The following is a 20,636-nucleotide window of genomic DNA, read 5'->3' as shown; positions in this document are numbered from 1 at the left end:
TTGACGGTCTTTTCCTAGTTTGGGTGGCACTTTGGGCTTTTCCACGGTATTGGTCTCACTCTGGACATCTGGCTGCGTGCCCTCTGATAGATAGCTGTTTTCTCTCCCACTGCGAAGCAGAGAGCCTCCTGCGTTTCTCCATTCCTGCCTCATCTTGCTTCTCCTCTTGCTGCAAAAGAGGCTCTCACCAGGAGTCTACCCACTGCTGCTGCTGATTGAAATTTGTAATTACAAAGATTATTCTTTTGGCATCTTAGTGTGGGCTTCAGGCTGCAATCCTCCTATAATAACTCACCAGTCAGAACTTGCTCATCAATTTCTCCTCCATCTACGTGATTTTTCTCTTTATAAAAATAAAACCGGTTCTTACCCCCATCCCCTTTTCCATGAGAACACAAGCTGTTGTCCACTGTGTACAAAGATGGTACTATTGACAGAGGTATTTTCTGGGCTTGCTTTAGTGTGAACTCTTATTTTGCCTTTTTTTTTTTTCCTTTTTGCCTCATCGATAACTTAAATCACACTCCTATGTCCTCAGTCTTGAGTCCTATAAATAGGAAGCAGATGAATGAAGAGAACACACTCCAGGAAAAAGGAATGTAAAGGGGTTGGTCAACTTTGAGAAAGATATGGCTGTGGTTGCCTCTTCTAGATTACACTGCTTCCTATGCGGTTGGGGGGGGGGGTCTCATTGTCAGGGCACAGGCTCCCTCTCAGTTGAAAGGCTTGTTCTCTTTGCCCCAAGAAAAGAAATTCCTAAAGAGTTGGTGGGAATCAATGATAAAAAACACCCTGCCATGTAGAACGCCCATGCTTTGGCCAGGCCAAACTTAATTTGGGTCATCTCTACTGATCACTTCTTCATGGAACAGAGACCCCTGGGTCCCTCCGTTTTCCTGAGGTCTACCGAGTTCCTAACACACCGGAATGTCCCTTCAAGACCCCTGTAATGGCAGTTGTAATTTCCCGGCAGGGAACTGAGGCAGAAAATGGCGTCCAACAGGCTCTAATGTGAACGATTAAACAGATTCATGTTCTAGGCGTGTTCTCATTAGGTGCAACCTTCATTAAAAGTAATTAAAACTTGGCAAATATTCTTTTTGGATGATTAATAGGCCATCTCCTCTTCTCCTTTTGGGAGGTCAGATGCCAGTTACCAAAAATGAAACACCTGCCTTTACATCAACGTGGCTGCTGCCCGAAATTTAGCAGCATGCAGCATTCCCAAAGCTGTTAAATATGCCCATCGTGCCAAAAATAATGGGGCCTTATGTTTACCTAAGTCCTGAATAAATATGGTGGATTTTGGGACACAAATCTGATTAAAAACTTCTCCCTAGGCCAACATGAAAAACTAAATTAGCTTACTTAGTTAGGTATATGTAATTTTAAAAGAATATAAAATTGGATAGTAATGAATGGGCATTTGGTGGTATAAAACATGTCTAAAAGAAAGTGTCTCTCAATTTGAATTCCAATTAATGCAATTAATATTTTCCATGCCAGTTTTAGGGAGGACCAACTCCTCATGACTTTTGAATGAACCAAATGAGCATTATGTATGAAATTTACCACTGAAGGGCTTTAGGAACAGATTGCTGATTAGACCCATGGTAGGAAGATGAGGTTATAAAATAGAAAATCCTGCTTAACACTTTGACTTTTTTTTTTTTTTTTTTTTTTTTAAGATAAAGCATCTATCAAGGAAGACATTGTATTACCCAAGCATCTTATTCAGTGTAGGGTCCACAGAGGTTCCAATTCTTTCAGTTGACTCTTACTGTCCCCTCTGGGCCAGACCTCATCACAACCATCACAGCTTTTGACCTTCAGATGTCTGTAAAGGATATGCGTTATCTTTAGTTTATATACGGATGAGGAAAAAGAAGCTCCAGGGTTTCAAGAGAATTGCCCAAGTCAGAGTTGGTCACCCGTAACCCTCTCAGCAGGAAGGGTGGATGAGGGTCTGAGGCCTACACCCTCCACTGAGGTCCGTCTTGCCCCACAGCAGTAGTAGAGCACCAAAAAGGAATTCCTCTCTCTGGCCTCCCAGACACAAATGCAGTTGACAGGTCTCCTCCACTGTTTCCCGGGGATGAACATGCATTTTTGTGGAAAGACCACCCAGAGGAGTTGGGATGTCTATGCTGTTTTCAGATCTGGCCTGCATTGGTTGTGTAGCCTGAGTCGAATAATAGAACCATGGTCACATTCAGCTGGAAGGAATTTAGGGATTGCCTCTGCTCGTTCATCAGAACTATGGACAGCTGGTTAAAGCACAATTCCTGGCCTCACTCCCAGGACTCAGTAGGTCTGGGGTGGCAGTGAAAGTTCTGCTTTTCTAGAAAACTTCCAAGACACTCCAGTGCTGCCGATCCATGAGCCCCTCTTGAGTATCATCAGCCTAGGATGACCCTATCTTAAAATGGATCGGCAAACTCTTTCCCAAGGGCCACTCGGTAAATTATTTTAGGCTTTGTAGGCTGTACACTGTGTCACAACTACTCAACTCTGCTACTGTAGCTGGAAAGAGGCCATAGGCAGACAATCTGTACGTCAATGGGTGTGTCTGTCTTCTAATAAATTTTTACAAAAACAGGAGGAGGCCCATGGACTGCAGTTTGCCGACCTCTCACCATGTGTTTGTAACAGTTTGGGTCTTGAGTTCTTCCCCACCGCTCTTTGCTTTCAGATCGCTATGATATTCCTGGTCTTATTTTTCTCCATGGCTCTAGTAAAGATGGGATGTAATCATATAAACATTCAGAAGAAAACATTCTAGATCAGGTTCAATTAGCCCCGTATCATCAGCCCTCCTATTTAAGTATGGCACCTCCATTTATTTTAATAGTCATCAAATTTATCTTTATAAATGTTCCCTCTAATTATTAGGCATCACATACAAAGATGTTAAGTGATGAGGAGGGGATCCCTTTGAATGGTAATTGAGGAACTTTCTCAGTGTCAGAAAATAAAAACCTAGAACTTTTCATATATCAACAATGCCTCCATGAGGTAGAACAAGAAAGGATTCTTTAGCAATGTTACTAAGACAAATCAACAAAGTTTACGATGGCCTGACGTGCTGCCTACATAAAACACTGTAATAAAAAACATTCCATGAACAAAGACATAACCAACAAGTTATATTATTTTTTATTCATGTTAGAATTTCTATCAGTGTTTGAACATTAATATTTAGAGAGTTTGTACATTTTTGCCTTCCAAGGTTTAAAATGAGAACCACACTAGGTCACAAATGGTAACTAATACACATTTCACAATTGCATGAATATTTACTCCATCTCACTCTCTTAACACTGTTAAGCATTTTCTTTTCCTTGCTGTACTTTACAATGAAAAGCGTGCCCCACTCATGTCTCAGCAAAGTTCCAGATATCATGGATTCATCACATATAAATTCTTTAAAAATATACTTCTGTCAAAAGACTTGATGACTACTATGTACACTACAAAAATAAATTTTCATATAAATAAATTATATGGCATACTTTTATCTTTGTAATTGAAATGACACAAACCCATTTCTGCCAAAATTGGCAGACAATGAGACCCAGTTTGAATATTTATTTCCTTTAAACTCCTTACACTAAAACCTACCATGAGTCTTTAATGAAGATGTTATATACTCTGAACTATTTAACATTAGTAAGCACTCTATACAAATAAAAATTCTGTTCAAAAGTAAAACATAGCTGTAATAGTGTTTCCAATAGAAATAAAATCCCTGCATTTTTTGTTATAAACTGGCATGACAAATACTGTAGGAAAACATTCTTATGATACAAAATTATAAATATCAGCAAAGATTAAAAAAAAATTAAAACATCCAAATGAACAAACAAGACAGACAAAATAAAACTATTTTAAAGAAAGAGAGAGAGAGAGAGAGAGAAATTCTAGTTGCCTGCCAGCCCCCGAGTTCTCCCTTTGCCAATGTGACTACGGGAGAAAGTTCTACACTGTGCAGAAAGCAGGGCTGTGCAAACTGTCATACGCCACACAAGCTGGGCTCAGGAAAGGAGCGAGGAGGGCATGCCACGAGCCAGAGGGAAGCAGACCTCAGAATTTTGCATCATCTCTCTCCTGAACGCAGGACGTAAGTTTTCTGAGCAGAGCTGGCTATTAGGTGGACAGACAGTGTGGCTGACAGAGGCACCAAACAGTAGATGTGGGCCCGTCGGGGCCCCTGGCACATTAACACACACACCTGGCGGCCACAGGTGGCTTACAATTAGTATCTTACAGTTTTGTGGCAAGTTTTAGGGTCTGAGGTCACTATACTGCTCGGTACTACTGGGAGCCCATTGACTTTTGACTGAGATTTTCCGTGTAAAACAGGAGGGCACAATGGAAGCTGCCATTTTTGTGCTCCTACAGTAGCTTAGTCCGGGTATCCACTGCTTCCCCGACAGTTGCTGGTCTCTGGCTAAGAGCTGAGGAAGACCAAACCTCAAAGCAAGACAACAGAATCGATACAGAAGCAAATCTTTAAAAATAATGCCTGGTTGACAGATCTGCCTCCGTATACATTCTTCAGTGGGGTGTATGCAATTAACATCTCCCTGCTCTTCAATCAATGTCACATTGAAAGAACACTAATAAGGTTGAGAGGAGGGACACAGTTTATTTAGGAAGCGTGTACTCATAATGTTAACATTAACGCACTGAGAAGGATCCTTCTGAAGCTCTCATCCTGTAGAACTTCCGACTCCATACCACCACACTGGATGCTCACTACTTATTTTTAAAGAAGATACAAAGAGATCTAGAAAGCCCCACCAACTGTGCAATTTAGGAAGAGGGGAGTTTAAATTGTAGGAACTCAAAACATCACCTCCAGGTTTATTGTGGACCCAGAATCAACAGGTTTTTCCACTCATAGCAGGATCGTTGTCTCCAAAAGATTTCCTTCCAATCTGCTCTTGAACGTTTGAGGGTGTGTGGGCGTGTGTGTGTGGGCCTGTGTGTGTGTGTGTGTGTGTGTCACGAGAGGTACAATGATGCTGCCTACTCTAGAGTAACATTCATGGCTCAGGTGAGGCTCACCACTAAGCACGTTCTAGAACTCTTTAACACCAATGAAGATGAACAGATGTTAGCTCTAAACCCTGAGGTTCCAACGTCCACTACAATGACCCACACAGCGGAGCCCATCTCCTCTGAGGCATGAACTAGGAGTGTCTGGATAGCAGCCAATGATCGTAAGAGACGCCCTGTACCTGAAGCAAGTCGGGCAGAGGGATAAGGCGACATTCAGGGCTAGCTTTCCACCAGCACCAAGCAATAAAGATATCCTGACTCTTCCAGCCTAACTAGGGCGGAGCCCACGATGGGTTACAGACAGTAAAAAGAAACAAAAAAAGAAAAAAAAAATCACAGTACAGTACATCAGGAAACCACACACATGTTCACACGCACAGCCAAACAGAATCGCATCCAACTACACCTGGAGAAGCCACCGGGGTTAACGTACTTTCTTCATATCTGCTCATTAAACAACAAAATTATCACGCATAGCGTGTTTGAAAGTTAACAGTAACATTTCATACTACCACAGGGTTGTGATATGCAAATTTAAAATATTTTAAACAGAAACCTTTACAAAATAATCCTATTTCATAAGCAATATTTGCATAGAATTATACAGGTAAATTATACAATATTTAAGCAGCAGCAACATATGCTGAAATTTAAGACTAAGTTAAGCTTGGTTGTGGCACAGAGACCAATGTACAAATCAGGAGGGGCCCCGCTGTGGCCTCCCCACTGCCCACTCGGGGGGTAGGAGTGGAGAGAGCCCGGATCGCACTACTTTACATCGGTTCCTTCGTATATTACATATGTGTACACCTCTTAAATATTTATAGAACTATTTCACAAAATAATACAGTCGGTTACACTGAACTGCTCTCCTGGTGTGCACATCTGTATAACTCTTAGCAGTTTTCTTCAAGCAGTTCGGGGGGGGGGGGTGGGGGGGGGCTTCCAATCTTTGGCCTCTTTGCTTCAGATTTTACTCACCCTTTGAAAGAAAAAAAAGGAAGTCAAACTAAGCAATGGGTATACGAGTCTGTATATTCAGAAAGCACAGAAGTAGGCAAACTGCTCACTGGTATTAGAACTCAGGCTGGGGGTGCTGGGTGGAGGGCATGAGAGGCTGATCTGGGGCCTGGCGACACGGATGTGTTCACTGTGTAACCGACGCATTGAGCTGTATGTGTGGCATACATACCTGTGGTGGGGCTTTATAAAGCCTGAAAACCAGGTGAAAGGTGCAGCTGTTAGCGTCTTTGTTAACTTGCACTAACCCTCAACAGGTGAGCAGCGAGGTGAGACACCCAGTTTGGGGCTCCATGGGTTCCCCGAGGATGGCAAAGCTTGGACATGGCATCCTTGCCAGGGAGATGAGAGGTCACTGGGGCTCAGTGTGGGACATACCAATGCCCAGGGGCTCCCCAAGGATGCAGCCTAAAGAACTCCCAGGGAGCTCTGCCCTCCGTGCCCCTGGGTGCCCCTCCATTGCTGCCGAGGCCCACCCACCAGCCGCACATACCTCAGTTGGAGCTCCTGCCCCGGGGCCTCTCCTCACATTCCACGTCCTGCAGCTCTATGACTTCCACCTTGGAATCCCTCCTCTCGCACCGGACGTTAAAAGGCACATGGGGGTCCTCAAACAGCCCGTGGTCAGTCTCAGAGTAGTCCCCGTAGCCCGGGCAGAGACCCCCTCGGGGGTTCCGACCGGACCCGGGCCCGGGGGCAGGCGGCGGGTGCACGGCAACAGTCACGGACGCCGAGGCCGTCACAGTGGTGATGGGCTGGCAGTAGCTGGGCGCAGAGTTGCCCATGGCAGTGAATGCTGGGTGCCGAGGGTTGTTAGAACGGGCTCCCCGGGGGCCCGCACGGTCCCTATTGCTAGGGCCAGAATGCCCGTCAGTAGAAATTTCAAAAGCGTCTCTGCGCGGTCTGTAGGGGGGTGGCCGTGAGCCTTCTCTGGGGGGTTCTCTCCGGGGCTGCTGGCCTGGCCGTCCTGGAGGCAGGGACTCTGAGTCCAGGTGGGGCTGCTGTCGAGGGTTTGAGGGTGGGTGATGTCTTGCTTCGGGATGGACCACCTGCAGAGGGCGAGGGCAGGTTAAAACAGGCGGGGTGCTAACCCCAGGCAGGGCATCGCCCCCCGCCGCTCCCAGCCTTCCCTTCTTGGCTCCGGTTCCCGCCGGCCACCCACACACAGCTCTTCACCAAGTGCTCAGTCAGCCCCACAAATGGCTGGGAGAGGCTCCCGGGAGCCAACTGGGCCTTCCACCCACAAAAGAAAAACTTGTTCTTTTAGAACCTCCACGACGTGGCAGAGGCCTTATTTGGACCCTATGTCTAGGCTTTCTGTAGCACAGCTGGCCAGACACATATAGCTGCTGCCCATAAATGCAGGGCTGTGGTCGGAGAGCACCCGGGCTGCCCCCCTCTCGGTTTGCCACTCCACCCTGTGCCGCAGAGTCAGATCCCAAGCTCGTCCTCTTTGTGAACTGCTGAGCATCTGGCTCCGGCTCGCGTAAATGCAGCACGTCGGCAGGACTGTCTATACCTATGCTGTTGAGGGCGGTAGCCATTAGGAGCATATGCCTATTTGCATTTAAATTAACAACAATTCCAAATTCAGTCCCTTCGTGGCACTAGCCACATCTCAAGTGCTCAACAGCCACATGTGGTGAGTGGCTACTATACTGGCAAGCACAGAGGGAGCGTTTCCATCATCGCAGAAAGTTCCATGGGGCAGTGCTGCTCTGTCCGGTTGTTAGGAATCTGGTTTCTGGGTCTCTATACAAAGCATGGAGCAACACAGTGGCCACATCAATCAAAAGGACCGTGACCAACTTCAAAGTCATTCAGCTTGTACCTATTTTTAGGCTCCCGCTGAACAAAACCAGATTCACACTGCAGCTCAGCAGGCATCGTCACGGGGGGTAAGAGGAGGAAAATTTAGGTTATTTGGTTGGCCTCTCTCTCTTTCATGGAAGGGCTGCTCTGGCCTGGGACTGGAATACCCATTTCCTGGAGGGACAGCAGGAGGCCCTGAGTTGGAGCAGCACGCGCCTTAGAACCTTCCTCGGGTTTTGTGTGCTGTGCTCTAGGCCTGGGGGGCTAAGGACATCCTAGGGAGCATGGCTGCGGCTCTCAGAGCCTCCAAGAAGGGGCTCCCAGGCTGCTTATGGCTGTCCTGAATTACTGAAGGCTAAGCTTCTCTGCTCCCTCCAGCTCCTTCTGGTAAAATCTTGGACATTAATACTTGAAATAATTTTGTACCAAGGGCAATTAAAAGTAACAGAAGTGAGAGGAAAAAAAAATCATTCTGTTGGCAATAAAAATACCACTACATTAAAAACAAAAAGTATTATTCTAAAATGATATACGGCTTAAAAAAAAAAAAAAAAAAAAAGCAAAGCATGCTTTACCTCTGGCCCTTAAACTCAAATTATACTTAGCCCAAACAAGACACATACCAATGCTTTTTGTAGCTACTGTTACTGGCCCCTGCCCTTTTCAATCTATATGAGATAGAACCACACGCAACTCATGTTTTTATAGTTGGAGTCAAAGATTGGCAATTTCATAGGATTCTACCTAACCTATACTTTATTTTTAAATCCTATCTGTCTGGGATTTGCTGCATAGAGGAGGCAGGGGCTGGCCTCTAGGGTGACTTACTGTAGAGCGGGCAAACACAGGGTTTTCTGTGGCTTCCACGATCACTTGGTGGGCAGGGCCCCTGGTGCCCTGCTGGGCCTCGTAGTGCCGAAGCTCTTCACTGATGCCCGACACTGTCGTCTGAGAACTGTACTCTGAGTCAGAGGAATCGGACCCATTGTTTGCATGACCAGGGGGCACGGCAAACCGGACCACGCTGGGGGGCGGCTCAGGGGAAGGGGTGGGCAGTCGGTTCAGCCCATTGGCTGGAGACACCTATTGAAGGAGATTCCATGTTAAAAGTGTGATCATCCATTTACCTGCTGGTCACAGTTAAAGTGCAAAGCACAGTATTTGTTCAGGGGTCTCTGCACCCATCCCCCGACTGCCCCAGCCTCTCCCGCTATCCCCTCCCCCACTCCGCCACCTCGAGGACCATCAGGCCTGACAGCTGGAGCAAAAGAGCTGCCCTCTGCTTTTACACTTTGGAAAGGCAGGCTGTGCCCCTCTTCCTTTGATTCAAGCCCAGATATTCATCTTGAGTGGAAAATGCTTCACTGATACCGGACTACACGACTCAGGCCGCCAATCAGTTGGTTTAAAAAACCCAAACAAAACTAGTCCTGCATCTCCCAAACTATTAAATTGAAGAGGAAAAAAGCCATGGTTTTTCTATGAAAAACTTCATAATTATTGAAATATGTTGAAAAAGTAAACAATCGGCAATGTGGGTCTGCCTAAAGATCTAAACGAACAGTGACACAAGGAAAAACAGCATTCAGGTGGCCTGGGGACTGTCCATTACAGCCCGGCATAATTACTGACCTCAGGATACGGTCCAAAGAAGGACAGCAGGACTGGAAGCAAAACCAGTCCATTGAGAACACCCAGGATTGTTAGGATTGCCAGGACAGCAAAGAAATACCTTGAAGATAAAAGGGACACAGGAACATTCACTGTGGCAAAAGTAAGAGCAGCAAGCCTTCACGTGCCCAAATATTACACAGCGCATCAAAACCCCAAATTAACAAAACCCACACAGTTTAAAAGACTGTGGTTCAGCACGACATTAGTTTTTTTTCTCTTTTTACCTTGTGACTCTCGAGGACTACATTCCACAACCCAAAGTGTTAGTTCGTGAAGGGAAGAGAGAAAAATTAGTTTGTTAATTTGCTGAAATCTCCTGGCATGTAATGTTATTTATGAATGTGTTACACAAACACAAAAATATGGAATGTGAGCTGAATGGCTGAGCAGATTGGAAGCACAAATACAATGCAGAGGGGCCCCGTCCGTGAAAACCCAGCAGAAGCAAACAAATGAAGTGAAGGGTGTAGAATTTAAACAATTTAGCTCAGGAGGAAAAGCAGCCCACTTCTGCAGGCAGCTAATCCACTGTGAAATGCTTCAGCATCTTAGAGCAGAATCTCTAATTAAGTCTCTAGCGTATCAGGTAAGGCTTTCCCTGGGCTTTCATTAATCACAACTTTCTGCCTAGAATTCTGTGAGTTCCAGTTTTACCAAACAGCTCCAATTGCAACCTTTTTAGAACACAAGAACCAGCTTTCTGCAGAGAAAACGCTGCCCATTCTGTGTGGGGGAGGGCGGTCCACAATGAGGGGGCTGCTCTGCGGGCCAAGCTTTTGTTGAACAATTTAGCATCTCTGAATACTCTTGTTTTGCGTCAGCCAATTCAAACATAAAGGCCGCAGCACCATGAAGAAGGGGAGAGTGCGCAAGTGGCCCTGCTTTCCCACCATTGAGGGCTAAGGTCTGGGATCCTTCATGAATACCAAGGTAAACCTGTCAGCCCGGGAGAGCTGCTGGAGGACACTCCACACAGCTGGAGGGAGTGGGCTCCACGCAAACGTGCATTTCTGGAACTGAGTGTAGGGCGATTTTGCTGCAAGGAGGGGCTGCGGTGAGGGGCGGAGAGCTCAGGATGTTCTGGGAAGAGGGAGGGCAAGATATCTATCTGTTAAGGGTCCTCTTGATCATAAAACAGAACAGGCACCAAACTTTGCCATGACTATATGTTGTTTCGACATTAGATGAAAGGAGAGAGATTCCCTATAAAAACACCAATACCTTGCAGCTATTGTAAACACTAGAAACTTCTGAACTGCATTAGTAAAAACCAAGCCGCCAATGTCTTGCTCTAATGTAAACTGCTGGAACTTTAGGCTGAAGCATATATCAGCAGCAGGCATTAAGACATTTGCATCCCATCCATCTAACTGTAGAATAAACAGACCAATTAGATTTCTGACGGCTTAGCGTATACAATGTCTGCTCATTTAGTTGACCTCAGTGAGGGCTTTATCAGGTTAATCCATCCAGTTCTAGAAAATGGGAAGCCCTTTTAAGTGCTTGAAACAAGAACCCTGATATCTCTGGGAGAGAACAGGAAGCTATGGGTTGGATGAGAGCTGGGATTCTGCCCTCCATCGTGGTTCCCAGCTGGTTGCTCTAATTCTGGCTACGTTTCCTCTCTGTGTCTCACTTAGTGTCCCCACAGGGCTGAGTTAGATCCTCTGAGACCCCATCACACTCAGTGTTTCCCATGGTTCTGAAGTGCCATGAACTCTCTCTCCCCCCAGAGACTGTAAGCTACATGGAGGCCGTCTGGGTCCATATTATTCGTTGTGTAAAATGGCACTGAGGTGCTTGTAACTGCATTGTGTCGAGTGAGGAAAAACACAGAAGAAACTCTGCTTGACACAGGGGTTTTATACCATAAAGAAACATCGACTAATGCCTGAATATGTGTGTGCTAAGGAAATAAAGGAAAAGCCAAAGTGAAGTTAAGAGCTGAAAATAAAACTCAGGCCAAAACCTTGATCTAATTTAGGCATACATCTATCTACCTGGTATTGGCAAACAAGAATGTACTAATTGGCTTGTTAGGTGATTAACAGTGTGTGCAGAGAAGACTGGCAGCCTGGGTTATCACCTGGGAGCTGGCTGGAAATGCCAATCCCACTCTACACGCTCCCTGCACCCAGTGCAATCCGACCTGCATTTGCAGAGAGCCTTGGATGATTCATAAGCACTCTGTGGTGTGAGAAGTACTGGTCCACGATGCAAGAGCTATTTTACCTCTTCATTTACCCTGTACTAAACTACACACAGTAAACTCCGGCACTCCTTCAAGGAAGGCTAACTCTCTGTTGCCGAACTGCCCAACGGGTTATGGGGTATGCCACAGACCAATGGATAGATCTTTTTTCTGTAATAAGGGAACTTGGGCTGAAACTTTAAACCCTCTTCTTTTTACTTGAAAATCAAAGACCTATTACAGGCATGCACACCAAGAAAGCCTTTTTCTATTCTCTCTCCAGATTATTTGAAGCATCCCAAACAATACAGCCATGTCTCACATTTGGTTCTGCTTTACCACGGTTCTAATTCTGGCCTTTCACTTATTGATGATTCTGGCCTTGTCCCTCCACAGAGCAGCACTGTCACATCCAAGAGTAGCTACTTTACGATGCTGTGGAGGCTCTTCAGACAAGAAAATGGTCTTTCCCTGCAGTTGTCAAGTTTTTTTCAGAAGGAAACCTTGGCCCTCCTTTTCTACCTCACAAACTCGCATTCTTCATAAATCTACCAGAAACTGCCTGCCTTGGGTTCCAAGGAGAAGTATCCAAACTAGGCCTGGATTTCAAACACATGGCACCAGAGTCACATACCCAAGACTCCCTAAATCTTAGTGAGAACTTGAATGTGAAATCTGGGCATGCCACCTTTGCTTCCTGAAAGAATAAAATGTAGGTGACAATTTCGGGTATTTTTAAGTTTTCTATAGTTTCGGAAGAGAAGTCAAGGTCAAAATTGGGCAGTTGAGGGGAACCCAGGTCAACACCGGGGTGCTGGGTGGCCCTCTGGTTTCAAGCTGTGGAGCTGTCTTTGCTGCTGGCCACAGACTCTCCGTCTCTTCTCCCCAAGATGTTCCCTAAAAGGCCTCTAAAAAAGACCTTTTCCTTATACCTCTCAGCATATCTCTGAGTTAATAAATGCAAGAGAAAGTGGAGTCACAGACTGTGGTAGTCATTTCACAATGTACTGGTTGGCATATCAAAACATCATGCTGTATACCTTAGACACTACGATTCTGATTTGTCAGTTATACCTCCATCAGTCTAGGGGGAAGGAGAGTAGAGTCACAATGAAGACATGCTGCTGTCTACCGGACACACAAGGAAGTAAGCAACAGAGATCCTAACAGTGGTAACAATTCTTAAAAATAAGGATTCTCTCCCCTTCTGCTTACCTGACAATGAAATCAAACTCAGATCCTGCCAGCATGAGCACTCCCAGCAGAGTGGAGACAGCGCCGTCCAGGACAGGTGCAAACATGTGCTCCAGGGCAAGCACGGCCCTGCGGTTCTTATCACCAATGGCTGTTAGGAAGGCCTGTGCAAGGAGAAGACGTGGGGTGAGCAGATGTCCGGACTGGGCCTGGTCCATGGTCAGCTTGGTCCAACATGCTACATACAAGCTGTTTTAATTGGTCTGTATGGACCTGTACGGACCTCCTCACAGCTTCCCATTTAGCTCCTGGGCTATTTAATCCGGGCTGCTCAGGTACCTAAATCTAGGCTTACACTAAAATGACCTGTTCATGATATTGCATCATATTTGATATTGACGCAAATCTTGAACAACGACAAAAAAAGACAGAAAGCATATTTACTTTATTTATTTATTTAAAAAAAAATTTTTTTTTTCAACGCTTATTTATTTTTGGGACAGAGAGAGACAGAGCGTGAACGGGGGAGGGGCAGAGAGAGAGGGAGACACAGAATCGGAAACAGGCTCCAGGCTCTGAGCCATCAGCCCAGAGCCTGACGCGGGGCTCGAACTCATGGACCGCGAGATCGTGACCTGGCTGAAGTCAGACACTTAACCGACTGCGCCACCCAGGCGTCCCAAGCATATTTACTTTAAATTAAAAACCAAACCAAAACTATACAAAAAGGAGCAAAATGTCCCTTTATTCACTGCTACTCCTCTTGTTTCCCCCCCACTCCCCAACCTGAATGAGCACACAGCATTCACATGGGAGAGCTGTGGTGTGAGAATGACAGCATTCTTTCTGATTTTGTGGCAGGTCAAGATCTTACTTCCGAGTAGGCTTAGTTGAGGGTTGCATGTAACTGGGTGCTAAGTACGTATTTCCTCGTGGATGACGTGGCATTTCTGTTGCTGTGTTCTCTAAACACCTTGGAAGTATCACAAGAAAAATACACGACTTGAAATTCAAGCCAATTTTGGGGCGCCTGTGTGGCTCAGTCGGTTGAGCATCTGACTTCAACTCAGGTCATGATCTCTCAGTTCGTGGGTTTGAGCCCCGTGTCGGGCTCTGTGCTGACAGTTCAGAGCCTGGAGCCTTCTTCAAGTTCTGTGTCTCCCTCTCTCTCTCTGCCCCTCACCCACTCATACTCTCTCTCTCTCTCAAAAATGAATAAACATTAAAAAAATTAAAAAAAAAAAATTCAAGCTTATTTTAACTCCATGTGGTTATATCCCCACCTCCTTTACCTTCCTAAAGCTCTGCTAGGTCAAGAATGCTGTTGACACCAATCAGACTATTGGCTTGACAGTGTGACCCAGGACCATTTTAACGTGAGTCAGTTACTGTTATACCCTGCGTGGCCTTTCAGTGGGGCCCCAACAGAGAGGACTGAGGCTGGCACAAGTCCTTTCTTTGCCTGAAACTTAAAGGCTGCCCTGGGACATGCCGAGATGAGACAGCTCGGGCACACTGCAGGTCACAGCCCCTTAAAAATCAAGGTCTAGGGGCGCCTGGGTGGCTCAGTTAGTTAAGCGTCCGACTTCAGCTCAGGTCACCATCTCGCAGTCCGTGAGTTCGAGCCCCGCGTCAGGCTCTGGGCTGACGGCTCAGAGCCTGGAGCCTGTTTCCGATTCTGTGTCTCCCTCTCTCTCTGCCCCTCCCCCGTTCATGCTCTGTCTCTCTCTGTCTCAAAAATAAATGCACGTTAAAAAAAATTAAAAAAAAATAAAAAAAATAAATCAAGGTCTATAACACACTGGGGGCATTCCCATCCCTTGGGTAGCCTGTGGAAGAACACTAAGGTTGTTCTTCTGAGCAGATGGAGAAAGAAACGTTTACAAAAATGTGCTATGTGTGTCCATACTTTCTCTAAAGTGTATCTGCTCTTTCAGAGTGGGGCTGACTTTAGGGTCAACACAATTACCTTTCTTCTTTTGGGAGAAAAGCAACAAGATGGTTTGGAACCATGTTATTTTGTGCCATACTTGGGCCATGAGGCCACAGGGGTCAAGCAGGGTTTTATCATCTCATGTACAACTTAGGCTGTGGGAATAGCTAACTGACAGGAACCACTGATTCCCTGAAGAGTGCTCCTCACCAACCTTATTCCATCATTTTACACACCTTGGAAGAGCAGTAACTGCCTGCTTTAAATAGATCTTCACATACAGGATCAGGTAGGAACACCATATCCTGAGTGTAGAGAGTGTCTCAATGAAAGTGTGGGCTACCAGCACTGAGCGGGGGGTTACTGCTCGCAAAGCTGAGTTGGCTCTTGAGAGTCCTTAAATTCTTGGAATTAAATCTATACAACTGGTAGAAGCATTCCTCAATTGTTTACCCAGCACTGGTATGGACATTTATGTTCACACTACCTCACGTGTGAGGCCCAGGGCGCCACAACAGTTTGAAGGCTGCAGTTTTCATTTTTACTGTAACAACCTGTTCTAGAATGCTCTTATTTGCATTGCTAGCTACCAAAGTTTTTTTAAAAAGGTAATTTTCATTCACAGAATAAAATGACTGGTGGATTCTTAACTCTCAAGTTTTCTCCTTTTTGAAGAAATGATACTAAGAATTATTTACATTCTAAGCTCTAGGTCAGTGGGCTCTTCTTTTTAAAAAAAATCCCCTCTCAGGGGTGCCTGGGTGGCTCAGTTTGTTAAGCATCGGACTTCAGATCAGGTCATGATCTCATGGTTTGTGGGTTCGAGCCCTGTGTCAGGCTCTGTGCCAACAGCTCAGAGCCTGGAGCCTGCTTCCGATTCTGTGTCTCCCTCTCTCTCTCTGCCCCTTCCCTGTTCATTCTCTGTCACTGTCTCTCTCTCTCTCTCTCTCTCTCTCTCTCAAAAATAAATAAACATTACATAAAAAAAAATACCCTCTCCCTCCTCTCAGATCAATGGAGGAAAAAAATTGGGGTAGTCTCCAAATTTAGAGAATATTCCTTCTGTATTATCAGCTGTTCCTTATACACTGAGGAAAAACAGGACAACCTCAACATTTTTTTTGAAACACAAAAGTTTACAGTCTCCAAAGTGCATAAAAATGGCCCTGAAAGGGGCGCCTGGGTGGCACAGTCGGTTAAGCGTCCGACTTCAGCCAGGTCACGATCTCGCGGTCCGGGAGTTCGAGCCCCGCGTCAGGCTCTGGGCTGATGGCTCAGAGCCTGGAGCCTGTTTCCGATTCTGTGTCTCCCTCTCTCTCTGCCCCTCCCCCGTTCATGCTCTGTCTCTCTCTGTCCCAAAAATAAATAAACGTTGAAAAAAAAAATTAAAAAAAAAGAGCCCAAAGAAAATCAATGCTAGTGACTGAGAAAGCAAGGCCAAAAGGACTTTGACCCAAGCTCAATGCTAGGTTTCCTAGGTAGGGCATTCCAAACATGAGTATTTACTCAGTCAGCAACTATTTATTGAGCACCTATCAATAACCCCAAGGATGAGGGTGTAATAAGTGCGAGTGTGCACAGAACTCACACACTGCTAGGAGGCTTTTGAATCATTTTCTGAGAAATATACACTATTGGTTTGCCTCTTGGATTAAAGACCCTGACGTTTAACTTCCTCCAACAAACCATTCACGGGACTAGGCACAGAATGAGAGAGTGGGGAGAAATGCCATTGAGAACAACCCCAGTTCTCTTACTTTCTGCTTTCATGAATTTGGAGGCCGGGATGTTGAAGGAACTGGGTGGGCTTACCTGGGAGAAGGAGTTCCTCTGCCTTATCGGCCCCAGGGTATCTCCTTGGCTGCTGACCTGCCTCACCCTCAGTCACGCCATCCCTGCCAGGCCTATGAGTGTGGTCTCACTTTACCCATGTATATTCGTGTGTGTGTGTGCGTGTGTGTGCGCGCGCGCACACACACACACACTCTCAGCATGGAACTTAGGAACCAAGGTGACAACTTATGGACCTGACACTAAGGGCACCAAATAAGCAGAATCCTTCCTGGCCCACACTGACCCGGCCCAGTATTCTTTCACCTTCCGTGCCCTTCTCCTTAGTGGGCCTCCCCCCTTCCCAGTGGGGAAGGACACCGCCTAGATGTCAGCCTGTCCCAGCACAGGACTGCCTGTGCTCTGAAGCCTCTTCACTAGGACATGTCATTATGTGTGTTCCTTGACACTGGAGAAAATGGAAAGGTTTCCAACTTGGGAGACTACGAGAGTGAGAGGAAACACGCTGCCTCTTCATAAAGTTCTCAGTGAAGAGGTCCACCATACCAGAGCAACGTGAACGGTGAACTCCACTCCGATGCCCACGGAAGCGATCAGGATGACCACAGGCACAGCACTCAACTTGATTCCAATGAGGCCCATCATTCCAAAGAGCTCGACCGTCATCAAAGCCAGGACCGTCACCTTCAGGAAGATGCACAGCATGAGTGGATGGGCACACACACACACTGGAGGTGCTGAAGACAAAGGAGGGAGGGGCTCGCTGCAGGTGGGGCATGGACAAACACCCGGGACCCAGACAGAAGGCAGGCGCTGACTTGCTTTAACTTGGACACCTGCCTTTACTTTCTAATTCACCGTGTCCCTGCTGACAAGGGAGATTTTGGGACAGTTTTGGGACAGCTGCTTTGGGACATCAGCTTGTACAAGGAGTACATAGAGGCAACGCTTAGTATTCTACCATGAATTGTTTTTCCAACACACCTGCTCTAGAAAACGAAAAAAAAATGACAATTATTCCATTTGAGGCATATAAGAATTACACAAACATGGACTCGTCACTAGCTACAAATCTAATACAGTTTAAAACAAGGTATTTGCTTCTGTTTTGATCTTAATCATCAGAAAGTGTCCTTCCAAACTTACAACAGAGTTGAAACGTTAGTGTTTTGGGTTTCTGTACCCTGCATCCTAAAGAAAGCAGACAGGATGGGTGAAAAAAAGTTCTTTTACGCAAAGGCAGCCTTGCTTTTGTTTGGAGAGCCCATGGGTTAAGAGAGGATGGCTAGGGAAAAAGAGGACCTTCTGGTCAGCTGACATGGGTCAGGTTACAGGCGCCTTCACTTTGAAGAAATGAGGAGAGAGGCGGGTGGACACAGCAGACAGTTAAATCCAAGGAAAAGCTTTTATTTGCCTTCCATCTGCCTTGTAAAAATTTGCGCAGAGATGGAAAGAAAATCTGTGAGGTAGACACTGGAGTTTCTTGAGTCAAAGGGGAGAAAATCCAAATAAAATGGTAAACTTTCCCCGGGCGGAAGACAAGGAGTGAATGGTCTTTCCTAGTTGGGGGTGGGGCAGTGGACAGTGGTGGCGGGGGTGGGGAGCAAGTACGATAAAAGTTTCCTTTGCTTTCTTTTAGTAAGCTAATGAAAGATGGACAACATCAATTGCTTAAGTACCATGAAAACCCCTGCAGACTAAACATTTACCTTTTAACATACCTGCTGCACAGACTTATGGTACAGAAACCAGTCCTGGTCTCTGTTTTTATAATTTTGGCATTTTGAAGTCTATACCACAGTTCATGGAATTTAAACACTGCCATGATTTTATTAGACTCTCTATGAAACTTACTTCAAATCTGACAGTATTATACTTGGAAGAAGGATGCCAAAAAATCGGTCAGCAATACTAGTTCATCATTATCCTTCAATGTTTGAAACACATACCACCCACAAAACCATCTCAAAACCCATTTTACCTCTGTACCCCTGGTCCTAATTTCTCTAATTACTCCCCCTCCCCTGTTTTAGAAGAATCTTCTCTATGTTAGGTCTGGGATATAGTCACAAAAAGGCCCTTTAAGTAAAAAAAAAAAAAAATAAAAAAAAAAAAAAATTTAAAAAATTTAATTACATTTGTATTTAATAAATGCTCAGAGTGTTTGTGTTTAATAAATGCTAGGAAGCTGTTATAGAACATGTGTTTAAAAACTCCCCTATCTTTACATGGAAAGTTTAAAGTTGTAGGAGAAGGGACACAAGATGAAGGCCATTAAAGGCTCTACTACCTAACCACGAACCTTGCCACCTCCAGCAGAATAAATATAGTAAGAATGATGCAATCTATACCCTCCTCCAGAGGCCCAGACATAAACACAACTTCCCGGCTGCAGCAAGAGCTAGGCTGAAAGGAATCCGACTTCCCCAAAAACCCTCCGAATGAACTCACAATGATCCCGGCCGTCCAGGGGTTCAGGAGGAAGACGGCGCACACGAGGAACGTGCAGGCCAGCACCACGCTGATGGATAGCAGGAGCCAGTGGCGGAGGCCGATGTACTGCTCCCAGAAGAGGAAGGGGTAGCCGTTGGGGTAGCTGGAGAGCCCCAGGCTCGTGTAGTTGTTGCAGATGGTTCTGACCTTTTCGATTGCTTCCACGAAGTCTGAGGTGTCCCGCAAGCCGTTGAGGTAGAAAGGGAACTGAGCGTATTCAATGGGCTCCGCTGCTGGGACTGGACAGACAAGACAGGGGGAAGGGGCTGTGGCTGAAGGCTCTGGTCAACAGGCACGCCCCAGGCATGGAAGAGACGTGGAAAACCCTGCTGGCGGCCATCCCCAGATCTGTATCCTGCATTCTCCGCCACGACAACGAACAGACAGGGAACTGTGCAACAGAGTCCCTCACTGCACTTCTCCCCTAACGAGCTACCGAGGGCAGTCTTCGGGCCTTTACAGTTTTAATCTTTGGTTCAAAAAGGTTTTAATAATCAACATTTGATTTTTTTTTTTTTTTTTTTAATTTGCTTGGGGAGAGGAGGAGCCCAGGATCTGTGTATTTATTTAACCTTTGATTTTAATCTTCTAGAAGCAGTCACTTTTGTAAGAATTCAATGGCGGGAGCATTTTTTTTGTTCAACTGACACAAGAGAAAATACGAAGTTCAAACTGTTTTACTCAATCACTTATGAGAACAAAATAACTCGAAAGTCATGCTTTACTGAGAAAAACGCTTAACTTTCTTATCCTTTTAGTGATCTAACACACTTAAACCTTCCATGCTTCTTTTTTAATGCAATGCTAAGTCTTCAGCAGCAGGGGAAGAAATCCTCACACAACAAGCATTTAGTTACTGCCGTTGTGTGTTCCAGACCCTTTGGGGTCATTCAGTTGACTTGCTAAACATGATTTGCCCTATTATAATCTCAACTATAAATTTTCATTAACACAAGCCTTGGCTGCTTGCCACAAGGCTCTGGGGTTTAGATACAGAGAAGCACAACCCGCTTCCTCTCCAGCCATGTCTGCAAAGGGACCGGTCTTCTTTGTCACATCCTCCCTCGGCCTCATATCCAAGGTATAAGCTACTAACGCCTCTAAACATAAATGCAAATTAAATCCGTATGGGACCACCTCTCCAGGTCGCGGCTGAGAGAGGAAAGGAAGAGGATGCTGCTGTGTACAGAACTATTCTGCTCCAGTTTCAACAGATTTGACAGAATACAGGTGCTTGGTGGCTTATAGGAATGACCCAACTTGCCAAAAATCCCTTCAACGCCAGAGTTGACAAAGTAAAGATAAACATATAATCCCCAGAGATAAAACTCTGCAATAGTAAAATACCACTCAACCTGGAGGCGTCCCCAGCTTTCACATGGAACAGCTGGCATTAAAGAGAGCTGCCTGGTGGACATCCTAGAGTGCAAGTTACAAACGGAGGTTAGGGGCTCTCACTTCCCA

At 45.7% G+C, this 20,636-nt stretch overlaps 1 protein-coding gene across 2 annotated transcripts in view; it reads right to left on the bottom strand.

Annotated features, from left to right (window-relative positions):
• Positions 1-3,133: 3,133 nt before the first annotated feature.
• Positions 3,134-20,636, bottom strand: part of LOC121014183 (protein patched homolog 1) — a 60,627-nt gene continuing 43,124 nt past the window's right edge. For both annotated transcript variants that reach the window (XM_040450234.1, XM_040450233.1), the window contains 7 exons: positions 19,131-19,411; positions 17,226-17,363; positions 12,977-13,119; positions 9,529-9,628; positions 8,725-8,979; positions 6,578-7,133; positions 3,134-6,046 (listed from right to left, as the gene is read on the bottom strand). In XM_040450234.1, coding sequence (XP_040306168.1) covers positions 6,579-7,133; positions 8,725-8,979; positions 9,529-9,628; positions 12,977-13,119; positions 17,226-17,363; positions 19,131-19,411 — 1,472 coding nt within the window. In that variant the 3' untranslated portion in view covers positions 3,134-6,046; position 6,578. The remainder of the gene's footprint in view (positions 6,047-6,577; positions 7,134-8,724; positions 8,980-9,528; positions 9,629-12,976; positions 13,120-17,225; positions 17,364-19,130; positions 19,412-20,636) is intronic.

This window comes from Herpailurus yagouaroundi, unplaced genomic scaffold (assembly GCF_014898765.1).
Source record: "Herpailurus yagouaroundi ecotype Mexico unplaced genomic scaffold, PumYag 201, whole genome shotgun sequence".
In the NCBI taxonomy this organism is placed as follows: domain Eukaryota; kingdom Metazoa; phylum Chordata; class Mammalia; order Carnivora; family Felidae; genus Herpailurus; species Herpailurus yagouaroundi.
Note: the sequence above shows the minus strand (reverse complement) of the source record. Positions and strands in the feature narration are given on the sequence as shown.